Here is a 27724-nt window from a genome sequence, read left to right as displayed (position 1 = left end):
AGTGGAAGAGAGCATTTAAGGCTGAGGAGCAGGAGCAGGTTTGCTGGCAGCGCTGGCCATGTTATTTTACAGGGTGGTGCCAGCAGTGTTGGTATCGCTCCGGCCTTAACTCATTTCTGGTAAGTGTCAACGCTGAAGAGGGGCGCCTGGGTCTTACCTCTCCTTTGGGCAGAGGATTTGGGCAGGCACCTCCAGCACATGGTGCATCCTGCTTGGGGTCTACACCACCCTCTGGAGATACCTCCATCTCCTGACTAGAGGGGGAGCCCAGGACAAGTGGGTGTCCAACTTACGTTAGGGTTCCTATGGGGTGGTGAATTAAATGGCTCCTCTTGCCTCTATCAACACTACCGAGAGGCTTTCCCAACCCAGAAGGTAACGGACAAAAACCAAGACTGAAAACAAAACAATTTTTTCACACTGTATTTTTACCTGTTTTATTTATGCTTTGACTAGAATTGTGTCAGCATTTTCAGGAAAGACAACAAGCAGGCTGTTTCATCCCGTTAATAGTTTGATTTTTGCAGATTTCTGCACTCTTGGTTTTTTACAACACAAAAGAATTTGGAAATTTTTTTTTATTCTTGTAATACTTTTATTTTTTCATGACAATCTATAAGTTTTTCCTGCCTGGTTTTGTTTTTTTGAAAAACAATTGTTCCTGGCTTTTTATTTTACTTTTTTGTGACCAGCACTCACCCACCTTGTCCTATAAAAATTAAATCAGATGGATCACGTCAGAGATCAGCTGAGCTGGGATGAGGTACATTCTTTCTTAATCTGCAATGCTGTTGTAAATGTAAAACGTTTTTTTTTTACACAATTCCTATGAAGGCACTGCTTGAACGAGCAAAAAGGTATAAGTCATTTTAATTGGAGGACTTGTATGAGTAGTGATTACTTTTTTACATTGAAATATGAGCCTAACTTACCCAGAAGGAAACGTTCTGGCTCTGCACAGGCTTTGCTAGACTGTGCATTCAAAATGGATTTCTTTCAGGACCTTTTCCTTCACCATAGTTCAGAATTGCCTTAGTGGGTGCTCATTTTTTGAAATACACCTGCCTCAATTACACACAGGGACACAAATTTTCGGGAGGCAACCTTGAAGAGCAACCACTGTTGGCTTAACTCTGCTCCTGGTGATAAGTACAGAAATTATACCATTGATTTCAATGGGAACAGAATTAAGGCAACTGTAAGTACTTCTGGAAATGTTACCCACATTTTTAATCAATTGTATTTAACTATAGCAGCTAATAAAAAACCCAAAAAGATAAATAATAATAATAATCAAGCTCTGACTGCTGAAAAAAAGGGAAAATCCTTCAAAATCATGTAAAATAAAACCCGCTTTTTTGTAAACAGGCAATACTGAGTAAGCAGGAATTCATGGTCCCATTTAGATGTTAATTGTACTTGAATATTTGAATGAGGATTGGTCATAGGCCTAAAACACCTAAATACTTTAAAATATGTTCATAAATAATCATTTTTTATACATCATAATTGTTCTCACTGCATGTCAAAAACATGGACTTCTGTATTCCCCAAGAAAGAAAAATGAGGGATTGTTTTTGCTTTTGGCACAAAAAAGTAAAAATAAAGAACTGGCACCACCCTTAAGGGAGTGCATGGAATACCACCAAATTGGTCTTTATTTGCCTTAGCTTTTTTTTTTTTACAAAAGTCTTAAATATAGGTTAATATGTAAACACTGTGCACGCACTGAGAGTTTGATCCTGGCCTGTTGAAATCAATGGCAAATTTCCCATTAACTGCAGTAGTGCAAGATCAAGCTCCAAGTTAGTACGGTACGTACAAGCCTAAGTCATTGAGGGAGCCAGGGATTCAGGAAAGCAAAAGCTCGGGTGCTCGTTTCAAAACCAGTTGCTGGAGGAATCAGACTTTGCGCCGAAAACCTTCCTGCACATGTTGGAGTTTTCTTGATGGAGAGGGTATTCATTACCTGCCAACAGTTCTGCTTTCCCTCTCCTTGCAGTGTACCGTCTGCCAGATGGTAGACTTTCATACTTAGTCACATAACGCCTGTAAAGACACAACATGGTGGTCTGGCATCAGCAAATTTAGGCAAAATCTGTACCCTGTAGGTGAGGCTAGAGATAAACACTTTACATACAGACGAGATTACACTTCCACAATGTGTAGGTATAATCAGAAGATGGTTTCGTATCTGCAGAATAACAGATACTGTTTTCTCAGGATTTCCTGGAGATCCTCGAGTTCTTTAATTCCTCTCAGGCTTGCCATCTTTTGGATCAGAAAAGCCTGAATGGAAATCTGGCACAGGTTCTGCAAACGTTATCGCCCTTAAGTCTTAGCAAATAGGGATTAGGAGGGAGTGGTAAACCTAGCTTCTCACATGGCAATGCAATTACTACTCTTTGGTTACTGGAAAGCATCTTTTTTACCTTATTGCACACTTGTTTAGCTTTCAGGAGAGTTGGTGCCTTAATAAAATATGGTAGAACACGATGGTTGCAAGAGCTTAACACACCAGGTACTTTTGTTGACACTAGTAAATAGCAGATGATGAAGAAAACTTTCCACTTCAGCTAGTTTGTGGCTATGCACTTCCTCTCTTAACAGTGTAATAGAGAACTACTGCTGGCAAAGTTTCAGATCACCATCAGAACTGACTGTACGCGAGGGGACCAGGGTCCTGCCACTTCAGTTAGTTTACTTGCAAAACCAGATTAGAAAATTGGACTAAAGTGCACATTCAGAGCAAGTTGTGATCTTCAAAAAGGTCCCTTCTGCATCTCAGGGGTGAGGGACAGGGAAGTACGGGATAGCAGAGGTTGGTGTGTATAACAGCCTACACTGCACCTGATTGCGTTAGGCTGCAGTTTGGCCTCTGTTGTTAATCTCTCGTGGCTGTGAACACCAACAGTTCCAGATTCAGCAGCTGGCTGGAAGGATGCCTCAGAAATTGTGTGCTCTTAGTTCTTACCTGAATGGAGACTCGACTCTGTCCATCTGCATGCAGACTAAAAATGGGTACTGTGAAAACTGCACCGTGGAGATGAAGTCTAATGTCGTTTCTACTTCCAAAGTGGTTTCCATACCAGTTTTTACAAAGAAGGAATCCACCTCGGTGTTACCAGCTATGAACATGGCTACCCTGCAAATAAATTCAGGCATTACAATTAATTCAAAACACATTAGGAAAGAGGAAATTAAATTGCAAACAGCCCTACCATCCACACATAAAAACTGCCCTCAAAGGAGCCTGTTCTTCAGGTAAAGGTATATAAATTCAGATGAGACCAGTGGGAACTGGTATTACCCAGGTAGAAAGGAAAAGAGAAGCACGAATGTTCTCCTGTGCACATAACTGTTATTTAATTTTAACTCATCTGCAAGGTCTTTTATATTTAAATTCTTCTCATTGAGACTACCAGGGCTCAGGAGCCTGAGCTCTCTACAGCTATAACGCGTGCTGGGAGTATCTCACCGGTTCTTGACGTTGGTTTTGGATTCCCTGTACCACAGGCTGAACTCCATCCCTCCCGAGATGTCGATGGCCAGGCTGCCCAGGAACTCCGTGCTGGCCCTTGGCCCGGACTGCAGCTGAATCTCCTAGAACCATCAGAAAGCACAGGTAACCCCCCCGTTACTGACCGCAGACCTCTGGTTTCCTTACTCCCTTTTGTACTGCGATCACACCACTTGTCATTTTGCAGGAACAAAAAGGAATAGAGGGCTTTTCTGAAAGGGTGGACAAAACACCCCTGATGTACCTCGCTCCCTAGAAAATGGGATGAAGCTAAGGCGAGGTGCCTTGCATCCTTCCCCTCTCCCCTGTGTGCCAGCTGGCATAATTTCCGCAAGGAGTATCGCTGCAAGGAATATCATGGACTCTGTCTCCAAGAGCTACCAGGCAAGCCTCCCGGAGGCTCTGCTGGCAGTCCAGCTAAGTCAGATTAAACTCCTCGCTGGAGCCGCAGCAACGGTGCAGTGCAGTGTGACTTTGTCAGCACACCCGAAGGCAACCCTGTACTGGCAGTAGGATGCAAAGTGCTGCAGGCAGTCGTGCAGTGTGTAGTGGCTCCAAACTCACAATATGGCAGGAATTACGTCTTCAGTGGCTGGGTGGCCAAACCCATAAGCTAATGCTCCTTAATTGCCACTGTGAATTTGCATTTAATGCATTTTCCATCAACCATCAGGTGTGCTCATGGCTTCTTGAAACCTCTACGGCTGGACTGGAAACGCATCACGTGGAGTCTGTTTCGGAAGTGATAATATAGCTCAGGGTCATGGCAGCTCATTACTTTTAAGTTTTGACACACAGCCAAGATTTTAAGGTTCACTCAGCTTGGCAATCTAACTCACTTTATATAGTTGTCCTGCTTCCCTAAGAACTAGTGGATTAATTCACTGTTTTAAAAGAACCATTAATTTGGGAAAAGTTTATTTTGATCATGTCCCTCGCGTACAGGACACTTTCTCCTCTCTCCTAGCTGGTTTTCTCCCTTCTCCCGGGTTTCTGTGCCTGTGGTATTCTCAGCACCTGTAATGCTGCAGGCATTTGTAGGATGTGTAAATACCCAATTTCCTTCCCCTTTTTGATGTCCAGGCACCTTAAAAGTCTCTCTTCTCTTCTTAGCTATTCAGTAGCCCAGTGGTTCCAGCTAATGCTGTCCCAAGATTTAAGAGAGAAGCAAGTAGAGACAGTCTGGCTTCCTAATCCCTATAGCAAGGAGCAACATTTGGGGAGGTTTTTATTCAGAGCATTAAAGTTTTCCTGCCGTAATCGAGGACTTGGATAATTATGGTGGCTGTATATGGTTACTTCACCTTTTAGGGTAAATAAACAATCTCTGAAACAATCTCCTTGGCAGAACCAACTTGGCAGTCAGTTGCTGCTGAAGTGGGCTTGAGAGTTCATGTAAGAATGCAGTGGGCTGGCGTGGCTTATAAATGCAGCATGCCCCCAGCAAGCGTGGTCATATTGCGCTCTGATTTCTTATTTTCACCCAAGTAAAAATCATGGGTTGGAATTGTGGTCTTTCTGAAATCAAAGGGAGTTTTTCTACTGACTGCAATGGGGCAAGGAATACTTTCCCTGTCGGTCTGTTTAGGTGTGGAGATAAAGCTTGTTTTACTTTATTTTATTTTGCTTTTAATTGGGACTGAATTGGTGGGTAGCTATTAATGAACGAAGAGGTAACAATATACATTCTGGCAGAGACATGTACACAGAACCAGAGGAGCAGATATTTTTAGATGCATTGTGAAATTGCACCTAATAATATTAGAGTAGGCTTGGTTTGCAATGGCTGCACAGTTTAAGGCTTTAAAGGCTACCTAGAATTAAGTCAATTTTGTCACTGAAACCAGCAGAGACGCTAAGGACTACTTGTCTTGTGTTTTACTAGCTCATCTATTTCCTTATTTAGAGCTCAGCCCTGTCCTTCGCCTCATGTGCAAATCCAATCCAGGCTGATGGGAGGTGTAAATCACAGGGACCCAGCCTCCTCAGGAGCAGTATTTTCCTTTCCCTTTCTATTTTAAGCTTTGTGTGTCATTTGCAGTGGAAAATGTGATCCGAAAGATCAGAATCGGTAGTTTGTTACTATTTAAAATGCTGAAACATGCTATGTTTCAATAAAAAAAGTTTCTTTATGTGCTGCACTGACAGTGCTACTGTATGCAACGCAGAGATGGCTGAAACAGGCACTTCTTTGGGAACTGGTTATCTTGCACTGGGGTCTGGCTTTCAAATGGTTTCTCTGAACTATTAATACAGTATTTAATTTCTCTGTGCTTCTGGCAGGTGTGTTGCCTAGGAGAAATATTAACACTACTGAACTTTAATGCAGGTGACTTAGGAGTCTCAAAAACAGTTTTATGAGAGCTGTTTATTTTATAGAGGGAATTATAACTTCTGGACAGTTATTCTTAGCCCTCAAAAAACACTGTGAGAACTGTCAATGGCTCTAAAATATACTCTGATTTCAGTTTGTGGAGTTATGTGAGAAAAGATGTTACAGATGGTGGGCAGGAGTGTAAGCTTTAGAATCAATATTATTAACTTGGAAATCACCTCTCCAAAATGTGCCTATTGTGATTATCGCAGTTGTAAAGTTAATGAAAGGAAGCTATTTTCCAGGGGGGCAGTTATTTGGTAGATTTGACGGCACTTTGAGTCCAACTCAGTTTTGGTCTTTCTCTGCAAAATGATCCTTATAAACAGCAATAGGGAGCAGAACTTTTCTAATATTTAAAAATCACTTTTCTCAAAATCAGGCTGCAGCAATGCAGAAGTTGCAACTCAAATATTACATAAGTTCTTTTCTGACAATTCAGTTGCCCCATTTTTAAGTTCCGCTCTTTGCTTCTAAGCCATCCTTTTGATGTTTGATCTCAACTGCGCTGTCTGTATCTTATGTTTGTTTTTTGCCTGTTCTGAAATTGCGCTGCGGCCAGCTGTGGCACACTGAGTTTTGGTATCATAGAATGAGCACTGTTTCCCATGTCTGGATTTCTTCTTTGAAAGAAGATAAATCTCTGTTTGCCTTGGTTGGCTACCGTATGACTTTGTAAAGGGGCTTATGTTCTGGGCAAGCGCTGTCCCATGGCCAGGGAATGTGGAGGTAGTACTCAACCATCAGGCAGCTAGATTAATTATGGCTCTCTTGCACTGTTTTTCCTCAGTTCCAGTGTTACGCCCTTCACCTTCCATTCTGACAGTGTTTTCTGGTACAGTTGTAATCACAGTTCAAGAACTTGACAGGTTAAAGCATTTCTAATGAAGCTTAACGTGGTTATGTGGAAGTGCCCAAACCGTGTTGATGTTGCTGTTGACCTGGAACGTAGCTGTAACGCTGTTCTTAGAAAGGTGTGCTGTGTTTAAAACGCAGCTCAGCCTGAAGCTGCGTTCAACAATGTTTTAAACAATTTTTGCCTTTGTGGGGTGCAGAGGTAAGAACAAGTGCCTTTTTGGTTGTGAACACACACTTTTGGTTGTGTCCACTGCTTGAGTCCCAAATTGCTTAGGCAGCAACTGTGCTAGCGGCAACCCAAGAGAGAAAGCAGGGTGGGATCCCATCTCATCACACTGCTGCCCAGGCTTCCAGAGAGTCAGTGACTGACTGAAAATATTACACCCTGATACTGTTAAAAATGGCATGCAGTCCCAGCCCTGGTGTGCCCCAGACTTTTGTGAGGTTCTCCAAAGACGAGAAGCGGAGAATCTGCTGGCTGGCGGAGCTCTCGGGGTGCCCAGCCAGCTGATTCAGCCAGGGTATGTATGGAGCTTGGTGCATGCACAGCAGTTGGAAATATTTCGTTCTGTAAACACCATGCTCAGGACTGGACATGATTACCTTTCTCACTTCTGCAGTCTGTTTGTTAAATAGGTCATGGTAAAGTTTTTGCCCATAATCTGCATGTGAACTGTAAAGCATTGCTGGAATGAGCTTTAGTTTGCCAATTTGTGCGCTACATGGGAAGCCCTCTAGACTTACAATACCGTTATAAAGGGGCTGAGCTGAGTTCAGGATGGGGACAGCTGTCATGTGCAGGGGGTGTTTCTGTGTAATTTTGATCAGAGTGGATTTTCTCATCTGCTTTTGGCATTTTCTTTTGCCAAGAATTAAAGGGGAAGACTAAAAAGTAAAGTTTGAGCCTGCAGATGTTTCATGAGCTGAGTGCTGCTGTTAAATCCACAAGTTCTAAGGAGATCCCTGCTTGGGAAGCACAAAAATATCAAACCAAATGCTGGCCCTCCACTTTCAGAGAGATGTCTAGATTTTTAGTCCTCCAATAATACATTATGTAGCTGGTTAGATTTGTATAGACCATTTGGGGTGACAGTTGCATAAAACCCACGTAATCCTCATTTTAATTCCTGGATTTGCCTAGCAATAAGCATTTGAAATTTGGACCTCTTAGCATTGTTCTTTGAAGGTTAGTTATCTGGGAAAGTCTGAGAACCAGTGATTCATTCATTCAGTACCTGACAGTTACTGCCTAACTGGATGTAAGGTCTCTGGACAACTTGTGAAGAGGAAAACTTAGGTGATCACATGTGACAATACTGTATTACAAGAAACTGTGGGAGGGGAGGCCATAGCTGATAGCAATATGAGTTTTCTACAGGATACTCAGTTGGATTTGCTTTTTTTCAGTGTTACTTTGTTTTCTAGAATGATATGTGTTCTCACCTTTGTTCTAGATTGCTTTTCATGTAATTTCATTCTGTTGTTTAATACCTGTGACTTTTCTATTGCTCCCATAGTAAGAGAAGCCTATGTAACATTGATCAGGTTTATCAGCATTGAAAAGAGAGAAAATAAGATGTCCTACAATAATGGTGTGGGGGAGGGAGCATCTGTGCTTAAGAGACAGAAAAAGAAGCAAACAGTGTGCTATTAGTACCTGTGAGTAATCTGTCAGGAGAATAAGTCCTTTCACCACGCTAATGGGATCTCCAGTTGCCGAGAACATTTTAGACATTAAATCAGCATACCCTTGGAAAAATGTAACTGGCCTGAGTTGGACATCGAACAGAATGGCTGACATGCCAGCAAAGGAGTCCAGGTTTTCCTCGCCTTCATCAGGAGTTGCAGCTATTATGGACTCTAGACCTTGAGCTTCAATCACCACCTAAGAAGCAACAGTGATACAGAATCAATGAAAAAACTCTGACTGACCTGGGCTATTAACAATCCTACACATTTTCTTAATGTCTGAGAGCCTAACTGTAATTTACGTAGTTGTAGATGAAAAAGTATGAGGTTAAGACTTAAGGGAACGAGGTAGAGCAGCTAGAAAAATAAAAAATAAAATAATCTCACAGTTTGTTTTTTTCCCTTCAGATGCAGGCAGACTTTGCCCACATGCAGCTCACAATCCCGAGCCTACTTTTCTTTCAAACAAATTTTCCTTTATTCATATGACTATTTTCCACAGACATTTGGGAAGAAAACCCAAAGATGTTCCACTGCGCAATTTTTGTCCTGCAGAAATTTAGGAGGATTATAATATTGAAGGTAGTTGCCAACATTAAGAAAAGGCCAAAACAGAAGCATCTTTTTTAAATCTCTTTGATTCGTACATTTGATCTACTCCTTGTATTTCCATTCTATGTTATACCCGAAACACAGGACTTGATTTTACAAACTCACAAAGCTTTTACTGATTACATCAGATAAACAGTATAGCCTTTAACCAGAGACAGAATCTGATATATGATACAGAACAAAACACCTGTCTTTTGGTTAGGGCAAACGTGTGCCTCATTGACTGTTGTGGGTTTCTTTTTCCCCTGTTATTGGCTTGTTCTCTGCCCAGTGCAGCAAGCCTTATGGTCTTAAGCATTAGCTGAATTGATCTAGAAGCTATAAGAAGAGTACCCCATACTGGCTTAGTTTTTATGTATAGTGTGGCAGTTACCTGGCTGGCATGAAGTTCAGCATTTCTATCAAAAATACGGATGTTCATGTTACTTCTCCTTAAAATGCCAGAGCCTGAATAGAGGATGTCAAGGCTGTACGTGGATGATATATCAGGACCACCTTAATTAAAAAAGAAAGAAGGTACCTGTGACTAAACTAGTGGATTAATCAAATGTTTGGGAATACAAACAGGGTTAAAAGGCAGTTTCACGGTTACATACGTGTGACATAGCCAGAGTAGGCAGAGGAAGAGCCCATCTTGGAGAAGCGATCATAGTTATGAGCACGCATGTCCTTCAGAACTTGCTGAACTGTTTTGCTGTGGTATTTCAAAACAAACAAACAAACAAAACCACAGAGACACAAAAATGTTACGGTACCAGATGTATTACTGTTCTGCAGAAATATCAAATTTGAGAGAGGGTGAATTTCCCAGTAGGAAAGAGGGTCTTCAAAACCCTCACATCTTCCCACTAAAAATCTGCCCTAACCCAGAGTCTCTTTTCCAATTTCAGCTACTCCCTGCAGTCATAGGTAGGAAGGCAAGCAAAGGTCTTGCTTGAAAATTAATGGTGTTGAGAAGAAGACATATTTTTATTATTTTCATTCTAGTGCTGTGATGTTTAAAATTTTTCTGCTTCACTGGTTCTTAAAATATAAAAGCAAGGGCCCCACTGAGACAATTAAGACCGACAGATGACATTTCTTACAGTAATGCAAGTTAGGTGCCTAGTTCTTATTTGTACCTCTGAAAATGTGAATAGCTATTAAATGAATGTCATTGAAATGCAGAGATTTATTCTGAAATATCAATACTTAAAAGTGACACAAAAATCAGGAGTCCTTTTATACTGTCCTTAAATTTTATAGTAGTAATTCATGAGACCCTGTGTGTTCTTTGGGTTTCTGCAAAGAAGTAAGGATGAGCTGTATTTATTTATACTGAACTTAATGTACCTTGAAGGCATTTCAAAGTGAAGTATATCTTGGATCATGGAGAGCATGTACTTGTTCATTTCCAGAGGCAGTTCACCAATGGAGAGCAGGATGTTTTTCACTTCCATGTAGGATGGGTTACTGTTTAAGATGATAGCAGCTGCAGTGGTTCGCACTGTCTTTTCGTGGACTTTACGATTCTGGTGGTATATCCTGTTCATTGTTTCCTTCACCTGGTCAGGAAACAGAGTATTCAGTCAGTGCTCACACAGATGACTGGGCAAAGTACAGATTGGAATCTCGTTTATAATATCAGCTTAAGCTAGCTCCATAGTAAAGGGTAATACATAAGGATATATTTTCAGCACCCTGTTTTTCATGGTCCTTTTGGAACGTACAAGACATGTATAGCTCAGTGACCACATGAGCAAGTGGGGCATCTGCTATGTTCTCTCAGCCACAGTCCAAATACAGCCTTCTACACTGGTTTTCACAGAGGGGCTGTAAATAAGTAGGAGCACTAAGATCAAAATACTGTGGCAGTGGTAAGATCAAGACAGAGATTTCCTTGACTGTTAAGGGAATATGTACTTTAAAAAAATCAAGAATCTTGTGATTTTAATTTTCTAGAGAGTGCCTGTGGTGGCCTCATGTCCCTGAGAAGGTTGTGACACATCTTTGTTACAGATAAGTCCATGGAGAGCCATGTAGCCCCACTGACAAAACGGCCTCTGGCATGTTCATTGCAGAGCAGCACCCTGACAACCTCAGTCACAGCTGCCAGCAGTAGGTATGAAATGGGATGCAGGGTAATGCAGCAAAGGCAGGACCTCATGTTCTGCTATTTTGTATGTCTTCTTTTACTCTTGGAGGCTGCAAGGTAAGACACAGCTATTTTACCCTTCTCTTACTTCATGCATTCTCCCTGGCTACGTGAAAGCACAAGAAAGAACAGGGGTTACGCAGGTGCCCAAGTGTTCCTAATGATGTCTCCTGTACATCACAGAGAAGGCAGTGCTCTTGTGACGGGAGCCCAGTTTTCCCTGCAGGCTGCCTGCCACCTTCGATGGCTATGTGTGACTCTGGAGCCGAAGGCTGACTAGCACCGGCAGACTGGGAGCTGGGATTTGGCAAGCAGGAATGTATAGAGTTTTCTGGCTGGGACTGACAAATGAACTCTGTTAATTTATACTTTATGTTTAATACAGTCTCTTGCACTTCTTTTCTTGGGCAGTATATTTTCTTACCTCTTTGGTGAGAAAAGAAGGATCATATCTCTGTAAGGCAGTGGCAGCAACATTGCTGATGTGCCCTTCTTCTGACTCGGCGTACTTCAGAAGCAGTGGAATTGCTTCAGGAAGGAGTGCGTTCTTCAGTGCCAGCAGGTACATCCTCACATTGTCATCTTTCTTAGCCTTCTCGAGTCTACTTAGAATCAGCCTTTTGGCTTCCACAACAGCCTAAAGAAAATCAACAGCATGTTTAAATGGTGATCATACACCTACCTTTTCCCCTCGTAGAAGTAGGAGGGGCAGGGCTGGGTTCTAGCACATTTTTGTTTCAAAGCATCACTGCACAGGGTTAGCAAAGGTGTCATTTGTAAACTGTATGTCGATGCCTTCCTTCAAGCATAACCGGAGTGGCTATAGCTACAGTGACACCTGGTCCATGGATTTATCATTTGCTAGCTGCTCCTGCCCTGTTTCAGGGACTTCACGGGTCTTATTTGCGGGGCCAACATTTCCCAACAAAAAAAGACAAGGGAAGTGTTCCTTAGTGCTTCATAACATAATGTTATAAGAGTGCTTGGCAATTAACAGGGGAAGGAAAAAGGGATTCCTAAGGGCCGTTCAGGTGCTCTGTGTCTTTTCAGCAGCGTGCTGCAATCCCAAACAGCACAGATCCAGCAGGCTGCAGTGCCTTGTCTGATCATCCTCACCCTCTATCACCAGCATCTACTCAGTCCATGGTCAAGGTGATAGCCTTCCTCCTGGTCTGTTCTATGCATGTTTGGGGCAGAGTTGAGTACTTGAACCAATTAATTTTCTTCACAGAGCTGAAATAACCTAAGGTGATTGCAGATATTAAATAGATCGTGAGTTCGCCAGTGTTTGAGGACATGTAAAGCTTTTGGACAAGTGAGCAAAAGTACTGCTTCTGCTGACAGACTAGGCAGTGACAAAAAGTTCTGTCAGACAAGGGCAAACTGGGAGAAATCCACAGAAATGGGAAGAGACCAGATTAAAACCTAAAGCTGACAAAGTAGATGTCATTATTTAAAAAAAAAAAAGTCCTCTCTCTATCAAACATAGGAGTTTATGGGCTTATTTTAAAACAGAGGGGAATATGCTTCCCGTGTCTCTCATGCTCTCCCAGTAACATCAGCAGGGATCACTCACGTGTGTTGCAGACCAGAATTTGGCCAGCAGTGAAGAGCAGATACTCACTGGAAGCTTGCAGCCTTCTCTGTCACACAGCTTTCTGATGAGCGCTCCCATGACAATGACAAGAGTTTCTCTGATTTCTTCGTTCGCGATATCACCCTTGAACGTAGCCTGTTATGCAAAAGCAATGCTGTTAGTCTCTCTGTCTAAATATGATGAACCACAGTCTGTAGTGGGCTGAATACCCTCCCGCATTTCCTGTGAACATTAGTGCAATGCAAAGGCAGTGATGACCACAATGGTCTGGGCTCAGGCTAAGCAGAGCACTGCTCTATCATTACATATAATAACTGACTGCCGTTTTCCCCTTGAGTTACATTCAGTGTCTCAAATAGTAGATTCATTTTGAAGCTATGTTTAAAAAAAAAAAAAAAGAGTATTAAATGGTTACAGGACTTTGATAAGGCAACAATCAAACAACCTTCAAATTGTTTTGCTAACATTCAGAATTATGTTTGTTTTCCAAGTAGTAGATATTGATAACATTTTACAAAGTAAATAGACTTTCAGTCTGGACCTACGAATTTTTGTTGTTTCCAGGCTATATGCTGCTGGCACACTTAAAGGAAACCCTTGAAGGGGTAAAGAAAGGAAAATTGGAAACGGCAACTGTCATTTCTTCTTCCCTTCCCCTTTGACAGGGATAAAGCTCAAGAATATTAACTACGTTGTATTTGTTTTGTCCTTTGACTTACAGTTAAAGATTTCAGGAGTATTTCACTGGGGTGAGAAGCAAATCCACAGGCATACAGGAATCGCTCCTGCAGGGTAGAAGTGCTTGCATCCTTAAAGTCAAGAAACTCCAGTATGGCCTCCAGTGATGCTAGGGTCTGAGCAGAGGTTACGGCATCCACTACCTGCGGACTACAAAGAAGTGGAAATGAACATATCATTGTAATGAGCTAGAAAATACTGAAAAGACTTTGCTGCATATAGAAAGAAAGAAGCTAATGTGCTGAAAGATCTCTTCATTGCAGGTAAGAGACAAAATTTTTTACTCTTGTTGGGAAAAACTGTGTCTCTGAATTCTTCCGCCTCAAAATGGTAGATGAACTCCAGAAATTATTCATATCCATGGATACTACTAATATTTGAATTTATGCAAATATAGGATCAAAAAAGTATTAAAAAACCAGAACTATCCAGAGTGCCTTAAAGTTTACAGGACAAGGTTGTAAATGGAAAAAAGTGTTTTATTTCTACATACACAATGGCAACTAGAGAACAGGCTATGCTGCCTGAGTTGCTCTCAGGTTTATCTCTATTGTTAACAACTGCTATAATTTGTTTGAAAGATCCTGACTGTATGGTGGGACTCAGAAACGCTTTCCAACTGCCAAGTCTAGGTGCACATGCTGTTCATACCCAAACTCTAATACTAGGACAATATCCAGGGATGAACCACCCCCTTCTTTGCTGTATTTCCATTTGAAGGAAAATGGGCAAGTCAAGAACAAGTTATAGAGTGTTTCAAAACAAGCAGTTGGGATGAGAACCTTTGGGTAAGCCACAAAGCATGTTTGCCTTGCATTGTAGATACAATCTTGGTGGCTGAACAGTGTGCTGCAAATATATTATACTACAAAAACAAACACAGCTTTAAAAAAAAGATCCTTTTCCTGTAGATAGTACTGAATACTGTTTTTGCACTGCTAGGACATCACCAGTAGAACTGAATCTGTTTGCATGCCATTTGCCCTTCTGCAGTTTTAAGTAACTTAAACCTTTTGAAAGCTTGTTCATGATGACTTACAGAAGTTCTTTATTTTCACTTCTAATAATCTGCAGTATCTCCTCTTTCGTAGCTTTTCTAATATTCTGAATGAAGGACAAAAAGCTTCTTGCTGCTTCAGCTTTGGAAAGTTTTTCAGGGTACATATGTTCTCTGATGCTCTGCCAGTGTTCAGAAAGCTGTAAAATAATTCACCATTATGTCAAAACTCGCAGATCATGGTTTCTCAAAATCAGACTTACTAAATGCAGATATGTGGGCCAGTTATTGCTCATATTAGCTGAAATCCAATAGATAGCTGATTCTTTAGTTAAGTATTATTTAATTTATGATATCCCAGCACAAATGTCTTTGAAACCTTTCTATAGCTGTCTCTCTTCCAGCACTTTAGTATTTTCCTAATAATGTACATTGCCTTAAATGCATTCTATTTTGGAACAAAACATCATTATTTAGATTGTAACTGGAATAAGATGAATTCTCTCTCTTGCAAATTTACTGCGCTTTCTGGTGAATGCAGTGCTTGCCTTCTGTTCTCATTTTGTCCTAAGTATTTTATTTTTGAGTGGAAGATGCACAATCCCTAGTTCACAAGTTAATAATATTTTCTTAGAAGATGGTAATTTTGTAAGTGGTTTATGTAAGTAATTCCCATTTTTTATTCATAAACCTTCATGAGACGGGGAGGGATTTGTGGTTACTGTACAAACTGATAGGTAAGATGGTATTAGAACAGGTATCAGCTTCTTCATATGTTGTTGCTGTATTTATTCCACACACCACGTTTGTGACCTCAATGAGCCAACATGGTACCAAAGCACCTACATCTGTCCTTCCAGATACACTCCCATAAGAAACTGGTGCAGGTATTTTGACCTTTCCTCTCTCACTTGCCTTTGCCTCTGTTATCTCAAATTATCGAGAACATTCCTTGGTGAAAACTCAGCTGTTCTTTGCAGCAGTGTTTACTGCAGTTTTCCTGAGTGAGAAATAACACTAGCACCCATTTGACCTTTACTAAAATACTTCCCCTCTTCATGGGTTTTGTATTAGGCAATAACACTTGAACCTGCCGGCAAATAGAAGTGTCATCCAGCAGTACAGAGTGCAACTTCCATCAACTGTAACAAACAATAATTAGGCAACAATGATTGAGACATAGGATATTTCCTGGGGATTAATGACCAGCTGGGAGGAGCTCATGTTCTGAGGCACAGATGGGTCTGTTAACCTCAACGGGTGATTAGTGCTTAGCACCAAGGTCAGTGTGGCTATTATAAGCTGAAATTGGATAAACATATGGGGCACTTTCTATTCCCCCTGTTGAAGTTGCACCATAGCCCGGCAAAATATCTCTAACCTCATTAATCCTGTATTTTCTCCTGTGCAGAGTCCAGCTGTGTGGACTGCTCTTAGTCAGCTTAGCCCATACCCTAGAGACGAGCAAGGTGGGAGATACGAGCTGGAGCCATCTCAAGCAAGAGTGGAGACCAAGTCTTCCTCTTTTGGGGGGGTGCTCTAACCATTCAACTGCTACAAGAAGCAGCTGCCGTCTCCTGCAGTGACCCATGACTTTGAAAAACAGCAGTCACAGTTGACTTTTGCAAGGGGCCTCGTTCTCCTGATGTGAATGTCAGGCAGTTTGGATTGAATAGCCCAAGGATTCAAGCACAGATGCAGGCACTTCCAGATGGCAACTCAGCCGAGCTCCGACACAAATCTCTGTCTCTCTGACAGAGAGATCAGACAGAGTGCTCTCGTGGGCACTCTAGGAAAATTCAAGCCAAACCAAGAGGCCCTAAACTGAGCAGGAGCTGGTTTTGAATATCAGTGCCTGACAGCTGCTTTACCAACCTACAAGGTTGGCTGCACAAGACAGAACAAAACCACCTCAATTTCAGAAGAGGCAAGCATCTGTTCCTGTAGGAACCATGAGCATAGAAAAAATGTAAGAATCATGAGCTCTTCTGAAAAGAGCATGCATTATGATGTCTAAACACCAAAATCTAGGCCTAAATTTAAATGTAAATGTTGGCCATAACCTCACAGAAGCTAATGCTGCCATCTGTGAAGTGGGGATAGTAATGGTTATTTTACCAAATTCATAAAGATAGAGATAAGACCTGTTATAATTTAAAAAGGGTTTTGAAAACATAAAACTGTAGGGCATACCATGTCAGCATGGCATTAATGTATACTATGATATATAAGTACCAAATGTTATGTTGCTGCTTTGGATACAGTGTTCTGTTTATAGACCCCATCTTTTCATAGCAGTTACTGTAAAATACAGTGAGAAAGCAGGACTTCATTCTCATCGTGCCATTAGGTTTATAATGACATAGCTCAGACCCCAGGCAGTGCTCTGGAATTATACCCTATGTTTGTTATCTTGGTCTGGAAATTATCTCTATAACTATTATGACAAACTGGGTTCCAAGTGACAAATTGGTCAGCACAAACGCCGATGGGCAGAGTCAGGGAAAAAGCACCTGTCCCTGCTCTGTTTAAGATCCCTTGATGTTCCCTGCTCAGAACTGCTCCAGCACGCATGCATCATCATTCTATTTCATTTCCCCCGACGTATTTTTTTATCTTTGTGGCTCAACAAGCATTAGACAAGATAAATTATTACAGTGCAATGCTACTTCCAAATAACTAGCACAGGTTCCAATATAGTAAGGTGTTTGTGCTCATAAGGAGTATCTCTGTAGGATTAAAATTATGTGTGCTGAATAGAAGCCTTATCTTGCTTATCAAAAACTGACAGAGAATAATAATCTTTAAATTAATGTTCCCATTCACTGCTAAATTCCTTCCACAATGGTAATAGCATTGAAACCATTTGCTAACAATCATTGTAGCAATTTATATTAGTTTATGATGAATTGCATCAGTAAAACAAAAGATGATGCATTTACAGTACCAAGCTCTTAGTAGTCTTTAGATGTCTTAAATATAAAAAAAACAAGATAATTTTTTTTTCCAGGGAAAAAATGAGAACAGTATTGGACTTGCCAAGAATACTAAAGCCCCATTTTATACTTATAAAATACCTACAAAGTCTTTTAAATAATAAACTTCTTCAGGGTCAGGCAGTAAGAAGAGACTAGATATATTACCAACAGATGTTTAGCCTGCCTAAGGAATGGCTAACTACCTTTAATTTCTAGGAGTAGTTCAGCTCCTCTATGACAGAATTTTTTATAAACACTGGCCAACCATCTTAAAAGTCATTTCCCACTCCTTTACCCAGAGGAAATAAGCTCCTGCCAACTCAAGGTTGGCAACGATGAGATAAAACAAAAGGGTGTTGTATTTTCTAGTGGTCTTGAGGAATACTGCACTCAATCTTTGAAAGAGAGCAAAAATGTTGGTACTTTTAGAGGTAGATCTTAAAACACCCTTGTGTGGTGGAGCACCATTGCATCACTACCGTGCTCCCCACTCCGGGGTGTATTTTGCATTGCTACATTAGACCTCTCCTAGTGGGCTGCTTGGACAGAAACTTCTTTCACACTTGTTCTGCCTAGCCAACCAACCTGACGTCCAACGAGCCTGTGTTTACTTACTGAAGGACACTTTTTGCATTCGGATTTGACTGGCTCTGCTACTAGTGGCACGGCAACGTAACTGGAGTCCAAGGTCTTGATAACACTGGCAACTTGCTTCCCAGCAATCAGTCCAGGGCCAGCTTGTACTGACTTCAGTTCCAGTCTCTGCCTGTGCATCCATACAGTGAAGACACCGTTAGCGCTCAACCATTAGAGCAGAAATGCAGAAATCATGGCAAGAGGAAACAAAAAACCCCTCCACAGACCAAAAATATAGAACACAGACTTATCGAAGTCTCTTTTTAAAATGTTCAGAACATGGCAAGTCTATGGCTTTTTTAAGGTAACAGAAGTATCTGATACCAGCAGAATTACTGCTAGAGGTATGTGGCATAAAATACCTAAATAATAGACTTTCTAAAGTATGAATTTATAGCACCTGGTAAACAGCCTTCAGTAACCATATATGTTCTGAAATGTTTCATATTTTTGTTCACAAGAAGATCTGGAAAGTGAGATTTTGAATGTACATTTTTAAAATATCATAATACTAAGGAGATGCCTGAATCATTTAGCTTGTGCAGTATCTCCGAACTGTCAGTATTTTGGAGACTGGAACCTAACACAGATCTAGGTTTCACTGTTGTTTCCTTTCTATGCAGCAGATTTTGTTTTCTATACTTCTGAACTTTCACATGCTAGAAATGGAGATCCATTTGAAGTATTTCTCAAGAAATGAGAGGACACAAACGGAACACCTACAGAAGTAATGTGTTGCTTAAAATGTTTTGGCCAATTCCAGCTGTTTCCATTTAATTTCTTATGAATGTCATTATTTATTATTTGCAGTATGGTAGAGACCTTAATCAAAGTTGGACTAGGTACCATACAGATACAAAAAAGACCTAAATCCTTACCTTGAGAGTTTAGAGCCTTAGGTCTTGATGCTATAAGACATACACATATAACCTGTTTATATTATTCACTATATAACTAGTGAACCACTAGTCCTGCTACTATCAATGACAGTCAAATTGCCCAACTTACTTTGAAACTATTTTGGCACCTGTTTTTCGTCGGGAATTCAGAAGCAAAGCATAATTTTCTTCTGCCTTAATGGATTTAATGAAACCGTCTTCCAGCACATAAATTGTGGCAGATGCGGCTTTTGTACTGACATCTAAAATCTGAAAATAATTAAAAAATAAACCAGAAAAAGGGCTGATCAATAAACAACAGAATAGGAAAAGAGCTCACAGTTCCACGTCGGGGCAAAACTCATAATGAACTAGAGTCAAATGAGGAAGGTGCGTGTGGGTTGAACAACATCTCAAGCTAAGCCTACAAACCAGGATCTTCCAGGTTCTCAAGAATTCCTTCTGCAACAAGAAGTCACTCATTTCTGCACCATGTGTTTCAAATTCAATACATACCAGAAAAAAAAGAGGGGGGAGGATGGGACGAAGTTATGAGCAGGCTGTAACTGAGAAAATGCCTGGTACTACATTTAGTTAAAAATATGCTTTAAATAAGATGAGAAGCTTTTCCAGGGAAATGTTTTGTAAATAAGATTGTCATGTTCACATTTGGGAAGCAAAGCCAGCCACCTTGCTTGATCTGTTTGTAAACAAGATGAAGTCTTTGTGGCAAGTGTGAAAATCAGGAACTCAGTCATAGTGTTAACGTGGTTTATTAACAGAGCGTGTGCTACCTTTGTACTTCTCTGAGCTGAGAAAGGTCAGTTTCCGACATGGAGAATCCCAGTGCCTTCAGCACGTGTCCAGCCTGCACTAAGCAGTAACCAGTTAGAAAGGCATTTACTAGTAGTGAAGGACCACTAAGGGCTCCAGTTACCTCTACAGCACATCTCCCATGTTACACCTGTGAATTAGGGAAGCCTTTGACCTTCCAGGCAAGCCTGACAGGGCTCTATTCAGGAGTCAGCATCTTGCCCAGCATTTATTGTGTAGACTAAATGCTGTGACTTAGCAGCTGAGAAAAAGGTTACAATTATCACTATGACTGTGACTGTATATAGTGTTTTCCTCCGAAGAAAAAGAAGCCTCACACTGATTAAAAATTCAGTACAGCCAGGACAAAAGTGCTGTAAATCTGCATAGAGACTAAAATATATTACGGATGAGATTAAAAAATTACGAGAATTGGTGTGCTGCACTTAATGTCAGCTGAGCCAAGGTGGTTTGCACAAGAGGAGAATCCATTTCCTGTTCTCCCCATGGGTACTACGTATGAAATTTCTACTACTAATACTACAAAATTTACATGTAGAATTTGCTTTCTGTAATGCAAGAAAGGACTTTTGAGAAAATGAGTAATAGCTATTAAGGATATATTTTTAAATAGGCAGAACAGATTTTATTTTGTTAAAGAAATCATACCTGGTTGTGGCTGGTAAATCCTTGTTTTTCTATTTCACAGGAGTCCAGGGCTTTTATTTTAGTCACCTGATCTTGCCGCACATGATAAGTAGTATTGCATTTGCCAGATATGTCCACCTTGAAAAAAAAGAGTTAGATTAGGACAATTGCTTGAATTTATCTTTGGAACCCTGGAACACCTTCCAAAGATGAACCATTTTCTCCACTGTTGGAATTTTTACATGAGATGCTGCACTGTTTGGGTTTATTTACCAGTTTTGAAGGTATCAGTGTTTCTAACTACTTGCTTTGGATAGCCGGGGTACTTTTCATTAGATGGCTATGAAGGAAAGTAACAATGTTTGTTTAAACAAAAAAAGTTAGGAAACACCTGGCAGTTGGCACTATACTTATGAATTCGAGTTAAATTCCAGCTTTGCTCATGTGGACAGATGTAAAAATTTAACAGTGTAACACAGGTTAAATGGATGCAGCTAAACCATTGCTAACTTTGTGTGGATATTCTGTTTGATTTAAAACGGCCTAATCCATTGAATTGAGTTTAGGAATCAACTGACTTTAAACATCAGTATAATCTCTTTTATAGTGACCTGGTTTAAGTTGGTATATTACCAAATTCTGCTAAATTGGTAAGAGCATTTTAAATCAAATGGATTTCACCAATTCTTTATGTTAATTGCAGCAACTTGGCTGGTGTCACCAAATATTCAGAAGGCTGTCTTTACATTCCCAACCTCAAAGGCGATCAAAGGGCTGATTTCTGTCACACTTCATTCCTTCTGAAGTCAGCGGGAGCCACAGGTCTACCTTTCAGGGCAGACCAGGCTCTGCCTGTTTCTCTGATGATTAGCTTGCCAGTAGAGCACCATACCTCACGGGTAGCACCAGAGTGCAGCTGTAGCTGGAAAAGGCTAGCCAGACCTCTCTTAATGTTTTGAGTAAAACCAGGTTCATTTTGATGTGAGTAGAAGTTTTTGACCTGTAGGAATAAAAACCAAGTATATAACAAATCTAGTTAAGTGAAAAAGGAATAGTGAGCATCCCCTCTAGAAAAACTCCCTTTTTTTTTCCTGATTGGGAAACTGAATTTGGACCTGTTGTCCTTATTTGAGCAAACTCCAGAGTCTGCAGGGCCTGCCAATAACACTACAAACCTGTTTCAGGCTTTAGCTGTACCTAAATACTGTTTCAGTGCAGTGAGCATCTTTCCTGCCTGTTAATTAGAGAGAATTTAGAAGGGAAATGGGAAACTACATAATTTTACAAGTCACTCATTTTTCTGCATAATCCTCAGATAATCCCTTCCCACACGCACATAATATCTGTTGCACTTTAATCACAGATTACAAAAACCCAGAATGAATCATAGGTAAAACACAGTTAGAATGACTTAAATGACGTGTCAAACACATCACAACCTTTGCACTTCATGGGTCAACTGTTGTTCTTGAGCCTTTCCTCTGGTAACAAGACTTTGCACCTCCACTTTACATTCAAGGTGCTTTAAAAGTGCACGTTTTTTCAGGAACTGTAAGTACAATCAGCGTGTTATCTCAGGGCAACCCTGGAAAGTGAAATCACTCTGCCAGGGATGAAAGTATCACACCACAGAGAAATCATAAAAGGAGTGTACAGACCCTATTACCTGAGAAAAAGCCCAAGTTTTTAATACTACATCTCAATCTTAGCATGTGAACTGCTTAATGTACTGGGAGCAGATGTATTTTGACTGTGTTCTTCTGATACCTCTGTCCTCATGTGTACAGTTGGGAGCCAGTACTGTTCTGTTTCTTTTTATGTTGTGTAAAACTGATGACAAAGCTGAGTCTGAAAGTTACTGAGCAGGCCTGATAGCAGCTGCAATTCAGTAGGCTGAGCTGGCGGCCACGGTATGTGCTCAGTGCCTATTTACAGCAGGAGGTAAAGATCCTGCCGGGATAGGGTGTCACAGCCCGCACTCCCCTCTGCAGAAGAGAAAAGGGACTGTGACCTTCAACCTTCCTCCTTTCTCACTGCCCCTCTGCCCATGTCCCACCTGCCCACTTGCTCGGGCTGTGGAGGGGATAGCGAGGCTCTTGGCCTAATGCTCCCAGCCACAAGCAACAAGAGGGTGAGGAAGTGTGGAGAGGAGGCAGGAGCAGCCATGGCTCAAGCCTTGCCACTCCCTGGCCAGAGCAGTAGGCTGGGTACAAGGGGGCAAGTGAGCAGCTCCTCAGGGAAAAAGAGGGGGAGATGGATTTGCTTGATTCCTTTCCTGAGCAAGACTGGGACCCTGAGAGCTACAATTGGACATGGGTGCTCAGGCAGTGGGACAGTGCTTCGTTGCTGTCTCAGGGCAAGCTACAAAACCCAGGCACACACCAAAACACACCTGCTCACTGTCCCTTCTCTTCTGATTTTTGGAGACAGTTCCCAGTAGAGGAACAACATGAAAGGCTGTTTCAGTATCAAGCTCATTAACTTGAGACCACTGAAACTGCAGGTGACACTGAAGTAAATAAGCAAGCCAGAGAGGTGGGAAAAGCAGTCACGCTAAAGTATTTGCTAAGGGTTTAAACTGATTAACACTGTTCCTCACAGACTCAGTATAACATCCATCATGACAAACTGTATCTCCTTTTCTGCCTTCAGACCTTGTATAAAATCCTGCCCTCACTGAAGTCAACAGCACAAATCTTACACAGCAATTCTGCATACATCTACATGTGTATCCGTATATTTGTGGCCAACCTGCTGTTTAGTTCCATGCTGTATGGTGTTCTCAATGCACAAGAGGCTTGGGCTGGAAGGGCCCCTTGTACAGGTAAATTACAGTCTGTTCTAAACTGTTGCATTTCATAGAGAAATATAGGACATGATGGCATATTGAGAACTCTGAGAGGATAGTGAATTGGTAAATTCTCCGAGCCTGTAAGAAAAGATTTGTCTCAGATTTCCTCAGGGATTGAATTTTAAAAGACAGGGTCTTACTTTTCCACGGACTAGCTCAAGAACTATGGGCCTCTGTAAAGCTTCCAGATATTCTTTCCCGATGATCTTCTCTGTGCTTTTTCCTTTGAAGATGTTTTTAGCTGCTGGACGTTCATTCACATTTTCAACTTGAACATCTCTTATCTAACAAAGTAAAAGCAGAGAAAATTCATGTAGAGAGCAGTCTAGCATTGGCTTGGGGTAGGTTGGATAGACTACATCACCTCATACATCTTTTTGATTTCTTCATTTTTGGTTCTGATCATTAATCTTCCATGATTACTATGTCTATGTTTTCAAAAGAAACCAGCACTCACCACTGGGGAAATAAGGGGCAGAAAAACTCACCATAAAGCTAAGTACCAAACCCAGTTTGTATTTAGCAAATGTCATGATTTGCAGCTAGAACCAAGGACTTCAGACAACCTATTGCCCCTCAGATAGGTGCTTGCACACCAGTTGTTTGAAGCTATAGAAGCTGTATGAAGCAATTTCAAAATACAGGAGATATTCTGAAGTTCTGGCTTATGATGTTAGACATATTCTCATGAAGTCTTATTCTATAGGAATCAGCTTATCAAAGAAGCTGGTTTTAGTTGATGAGACTAGAGAAGAATAAAAGATTTAGCTCATCCTCTGAAAACGAGTTCTTCAAGATTAGATTAGCAGCTAGATAAACGCAGAAAAGATTGGGCATGTTTTAAATTGTGTGATGGCATTAATTACCGTAATCTTGATCAACTGGTCATCATCATTGTCAGGATTTCTCCATAAGAGGTTGACATCCACACCAGAAGAAATCCGGTAGCCTGCACTTTTCTGCAGTGATGCTTTCACCTGATCAACATACACTTCAGCTGAGTAAGCAAATTTATATAGCTTGTCATTATTTAAGCTTGGTCCAGTAGTGTGCCCTGTTTGGAAAGCAAAAACAGACAGTGTTTTAGAATTGACTAACTCACATAATCTGTCGTTTTCTCTAAAAAACACCTTTAGAAAAATTAAAAATTTAATTGTCAACAAAAGATTTATGGGACTGATCCTGCTACCCTTGATTACAGAGGCTGTCCCACTGGAGCATATCGGGGGGTTTTGTGAGTAAGTTGACACTGATCTCATATATTTAAGATAAGAATGTCCACAAAATCCTTTGTTCTCGCTCTACACTTAAATCAATAAAAGAGAGTCAAATTCTTTACTCTGGATATGTTAACATTAGAAATTAATCCAAAATTATTTGCAACTCAAAATACTGTAATTAATCATGCAGTTTGTGTGCTTAGCAATTTGAAATGCACTGATGTAATTTGTTGGAGCCAACAGAAATTGTTCTCTGCATCTCTTGCGCATTTGTTGGGAATCTTTCCATTGAGAGCCTTGCCCAGGGGTGACATGAATGTAATTAAGACATTGGGAAAATATTTTTTAGATTAAATAATGAAGCCCTTGTTCTTTAAACTAAATAATTGTCCCCGTAGCTGTGTCTTGGCTGTTAATTGATGTATTTTAAGGGATATAAAAGTCAAATTCTAGCATAAATGCAATTTGCATATGCAATTTATGGTGTCATTTCCATCTGCATTAACAACAACTCAGATAGACTGTTCCCTAGGGATTCAGTTGCACTCTTGTTAGTATAAATTATATCCGTAGTATACAAATTACTTTTATTTTTCCTTTATAAAACTACTTACTACTACATCCTTTCCTATCTTCTCTTTTCTCTCAGGCACAGCCGTGTGGGGAATGTGTGGCACCAGTGTCACAACTCTCTACCCAGCCTCAAGCACAGGAATTGAGACCATGCCCCTAAAATCTGTGGCTAAGGAAAATCAATTTCTTCTTGAATACCCTTTAAATATTTTGTCAAGAAGGGTATACACAATATCCCTTTTCACTGCTTCCAAGGGCTTCCCTCCTCTGGTGTGTATGGCTACAAAGGTCTCTTCCACAGAAGAAAAACTGATTAAGTCCATTTGTAGAGGGAAGGGAAGGGAGGAGAAGCTGGCTGTACACAAAGTGCTGTTACATCTGTGAAGTAAATACACATATAGTGACCTTAGGTGCTATCTGTAAGCAGCACGGCACTAGCCTCTCACACCCGAATGCTGCACCACTGAATCCATTGGGAAATTCTCTATGGAGTTCAGGAGGTGCAGAGCAGAAACAAAAACTTCACAACAGAGTTAATCTAAGAAAAGCAAAGTGCTGTCCTCAGGGAGGTGCATCTCAGTCTTATGACAAGTGCAGGGGGAAAAAAAAAAAGAAGAAAAATCTATCAAAACATCTCAGACAAATTCTTAAGCATGCTGTAATGTAATCAGTGTGTTCAAAGTCCCCTGCAGAGAATCAACAGGCTATCTTGATTTATGTCATGTCCATCAGTGTTTTATATGACTCTGCTAACTAAATTTCAAATCACTGCATTGATAAAAAGGAAAACCAAAGTATTTTCTTATTTCACTCTCAGATTTTAAATCCCAGTTAGGTAGGTGCACAGTGTAGTTCCAACACGGCTGTACGAATATATTCTACAGTGCTCAAAGAGTCCAAAAGACCCTTTTTTTAAGGTTTTGCTTGCTTTCTTCCCCTGTTTACTCAGATGTCATAGCAGTAGGTTAAGGTCAGCTTCAAAGAACCCTTCCTTGAGGAAAACGGCGACCCCACCAAGTTTGGTCTGCAAGTCGCGTAAATTGGCAAACCTACACAGAATTAAACTGACTTATGCTTTACACTAGCTGGAGATGTGGCACAGCAAGTTTGGTAATCCCAGGAGGAGCAGCCTGTTTGCATGTGAGAGCTCAAAGCTGTGACTACTGATTTTTTTGCAGGGTGGCATTAATGTTGGCATAATGGGGCTCTTCTGATTTTGCATGTCTTGCGTGTCTGCTTCAAAACAAAGTCACCAAGAGGCGTACAGCCCTTCCTTCAGGCTTACTGTGAATTTCCTAGCCAGTTCCCCAACTCCCCTTACTCCTATCAGCTTTGAAGCTACATTGCCCTTGAGAGCAGAGGGTGCTCAGTGCCTGCCCAGAGATGGCTGCACCTTTCAGGGACACCCCTGGTTCCTTGCAGTACCTCGGAGCTGGTTGCTTCCTGGTTTGAAATGTCCTTCATTTGCAGCAGAAATAGCAGTGCTAATGATTTAGTATCAGCTGAGATATTATGAATGCCACCCACTAGGTGCTTTCTAAACACAGAAGGTGACACAGTCCCTTCTAAAGATAAAAGGTGGGGGAAAAGCACGTCCAAGAAAAATTATCTGGGTGCTGAGAGACATGTGTCTTATTAGTCAAGGTGGATGTTTGTGGTTTTGCTCCCTCTCTCTTTTCAGTTAAAAGCACCTTTCACCTATCCTCTTCCTTTTCCCACAGCTCAACCCATAGATCTTTTTTTCCTTTTGCAAGAGTTTCTTCCCTCTTCCTCACTTTTAGCATTTGCTTGTCCCCACATACAAAAGAGTTGTTCCTTCCTGAAGGAAACAGATGAGCAAATGACACAGCAGCTTCTTGTAAGTGTCGTGGAAGAGATGAATAATTGCAAAGTATTTCTGGGAGCTAAAAGAATATTAGGTTCTGAAAGCTTTCACCATTTCATATGTGGAAAACACTGCAGGATTCAGGGCAGAAGACGCCTTTAGTTGCAAGACTGGTGTCACTGACGGAAAAGGGTGAGCCAGCGGTGGATCATAAGAGAAGCAGCAGGGATGAGGCAGTACTGAAGGCAGTCCCAAGGAGTTAGCACTCACCCCAGTGGAAATGGGGAAGCCAAAAGAGACGATTGGATAGTGTGGTCAGTTTGAGAGGCAAGGGGGATATTGGTGGCCGAGGGACAGAGACACGGTGTCACTGCCCAGAAACAATATTCAAAAGAGCATAACTAAATTTTCATGCCATCTTTCATGAAGAAAACACTGGTACTATTTAAAAAGGAATATCCCTACGCCTTTCTGTTAGAAACTTTTCTTAAACCCTTCCCCTGCCTTTAGACACTCGTTCCTTTGTATTCAGCACAGCACTGGGATCCTTGCTGCCCGTACAGCCATTGCCATTTCAGCTGATGGCAAATGTTCCACTTACTGAGAAGGGAGGAGAGATGGACATAACTGCAATCGGCCATGCTCTCTTGGGGTCAGAAGTGCCTGCTTTCAAGGTGGAGTGCATAACACATAGTTTGACTAGTAATGTTAAGTGTCTGTCATTAAGGGTAGCATGCCAAGTCTATAATTAAATCATGATACTGTATAATACAGAAGGTTACA

General features: G+C 41.0%; 1 protein-coding gene across 1 annotated transcript in view; it reads right to left on the bottom strand.

Annotated features, from left to right (window-relative positions):
* Positions 1-423: 423 nt before the first annotated feature.
* Positions 424-27724, bottom strand: part of MTTP (microsomal triglyceride transfer protein) — a 28924-nt gene continuing 1623 nt past the window's right edge. The window contains exons 2-18 of the mRNA XM_076336798.1: positions 24190-24377; positions 23464-23607; positions 21365-21472; positions 20494-20610; positions 19142-19281; positions 18113-18263; positions 14562-14719; positions 13504-13672; positions 12812-12919; positions 11612-11824; positions 10386-10597; positions 9650-9747; positions 9427-9548; positions 8410-8637; positions 3479-3603; positions 2975-3145; positions 424-2049 (exon numbers count right to left, since the gene is read on the bottom strand). Of these exons, the coding sequence (XP_076192913.1) occupies positions 1881-2049; positions 2975-3145; positions 3479-3603; positions 8410-8637; positions 9427-9548; positions 9650-9747; positions 10386-10597; positions 11612-11824; positions 12812-12919; positions 13504-13672; positions 14562-14719; positions 18113-18263; positions 19142-19281; positions 20494-20610; positions 21365-21472; positions 23464-23607; positions 24190-24377 (2621 nt within the window). The 3' untranslated portion in view covers positions 424-1880. The remainder of the gene's footprint in view (positions 2050-2974; positions 3146-3478; positions 3604-8409; positions 8638-9426; positions 9549-9649; positions 9748-10385; positions 10598-11611; positions 11825-12811; positions 12920-13503; positions 13673-14561; positions 14720-18112; positions 18264-19141; positions 19282-20493; positions 20611-21364; positions 21473-23463; positions 23608-24189; positions 24378-27724) is intronic.

Source organism: Aptenodytes patagonicus, chromosome 4 (genome assembly GCF_965638725.1).
Source record: "Aptenodytes patagonicus chromosome 4, bAptPat1.pri.cur, whole genome shotgun sequence".
Taxonomy (NCBI): domain Eukaryota; kingdom Metazoa; phylum Chordata; class Aves; order Sphenisciformes; family Spheniscidae; genus Aptenodytes; species Aptenodytes patagonicus.
This window is presented reverse-complemented; position numbering and strand designations above follow the sequence as displayed.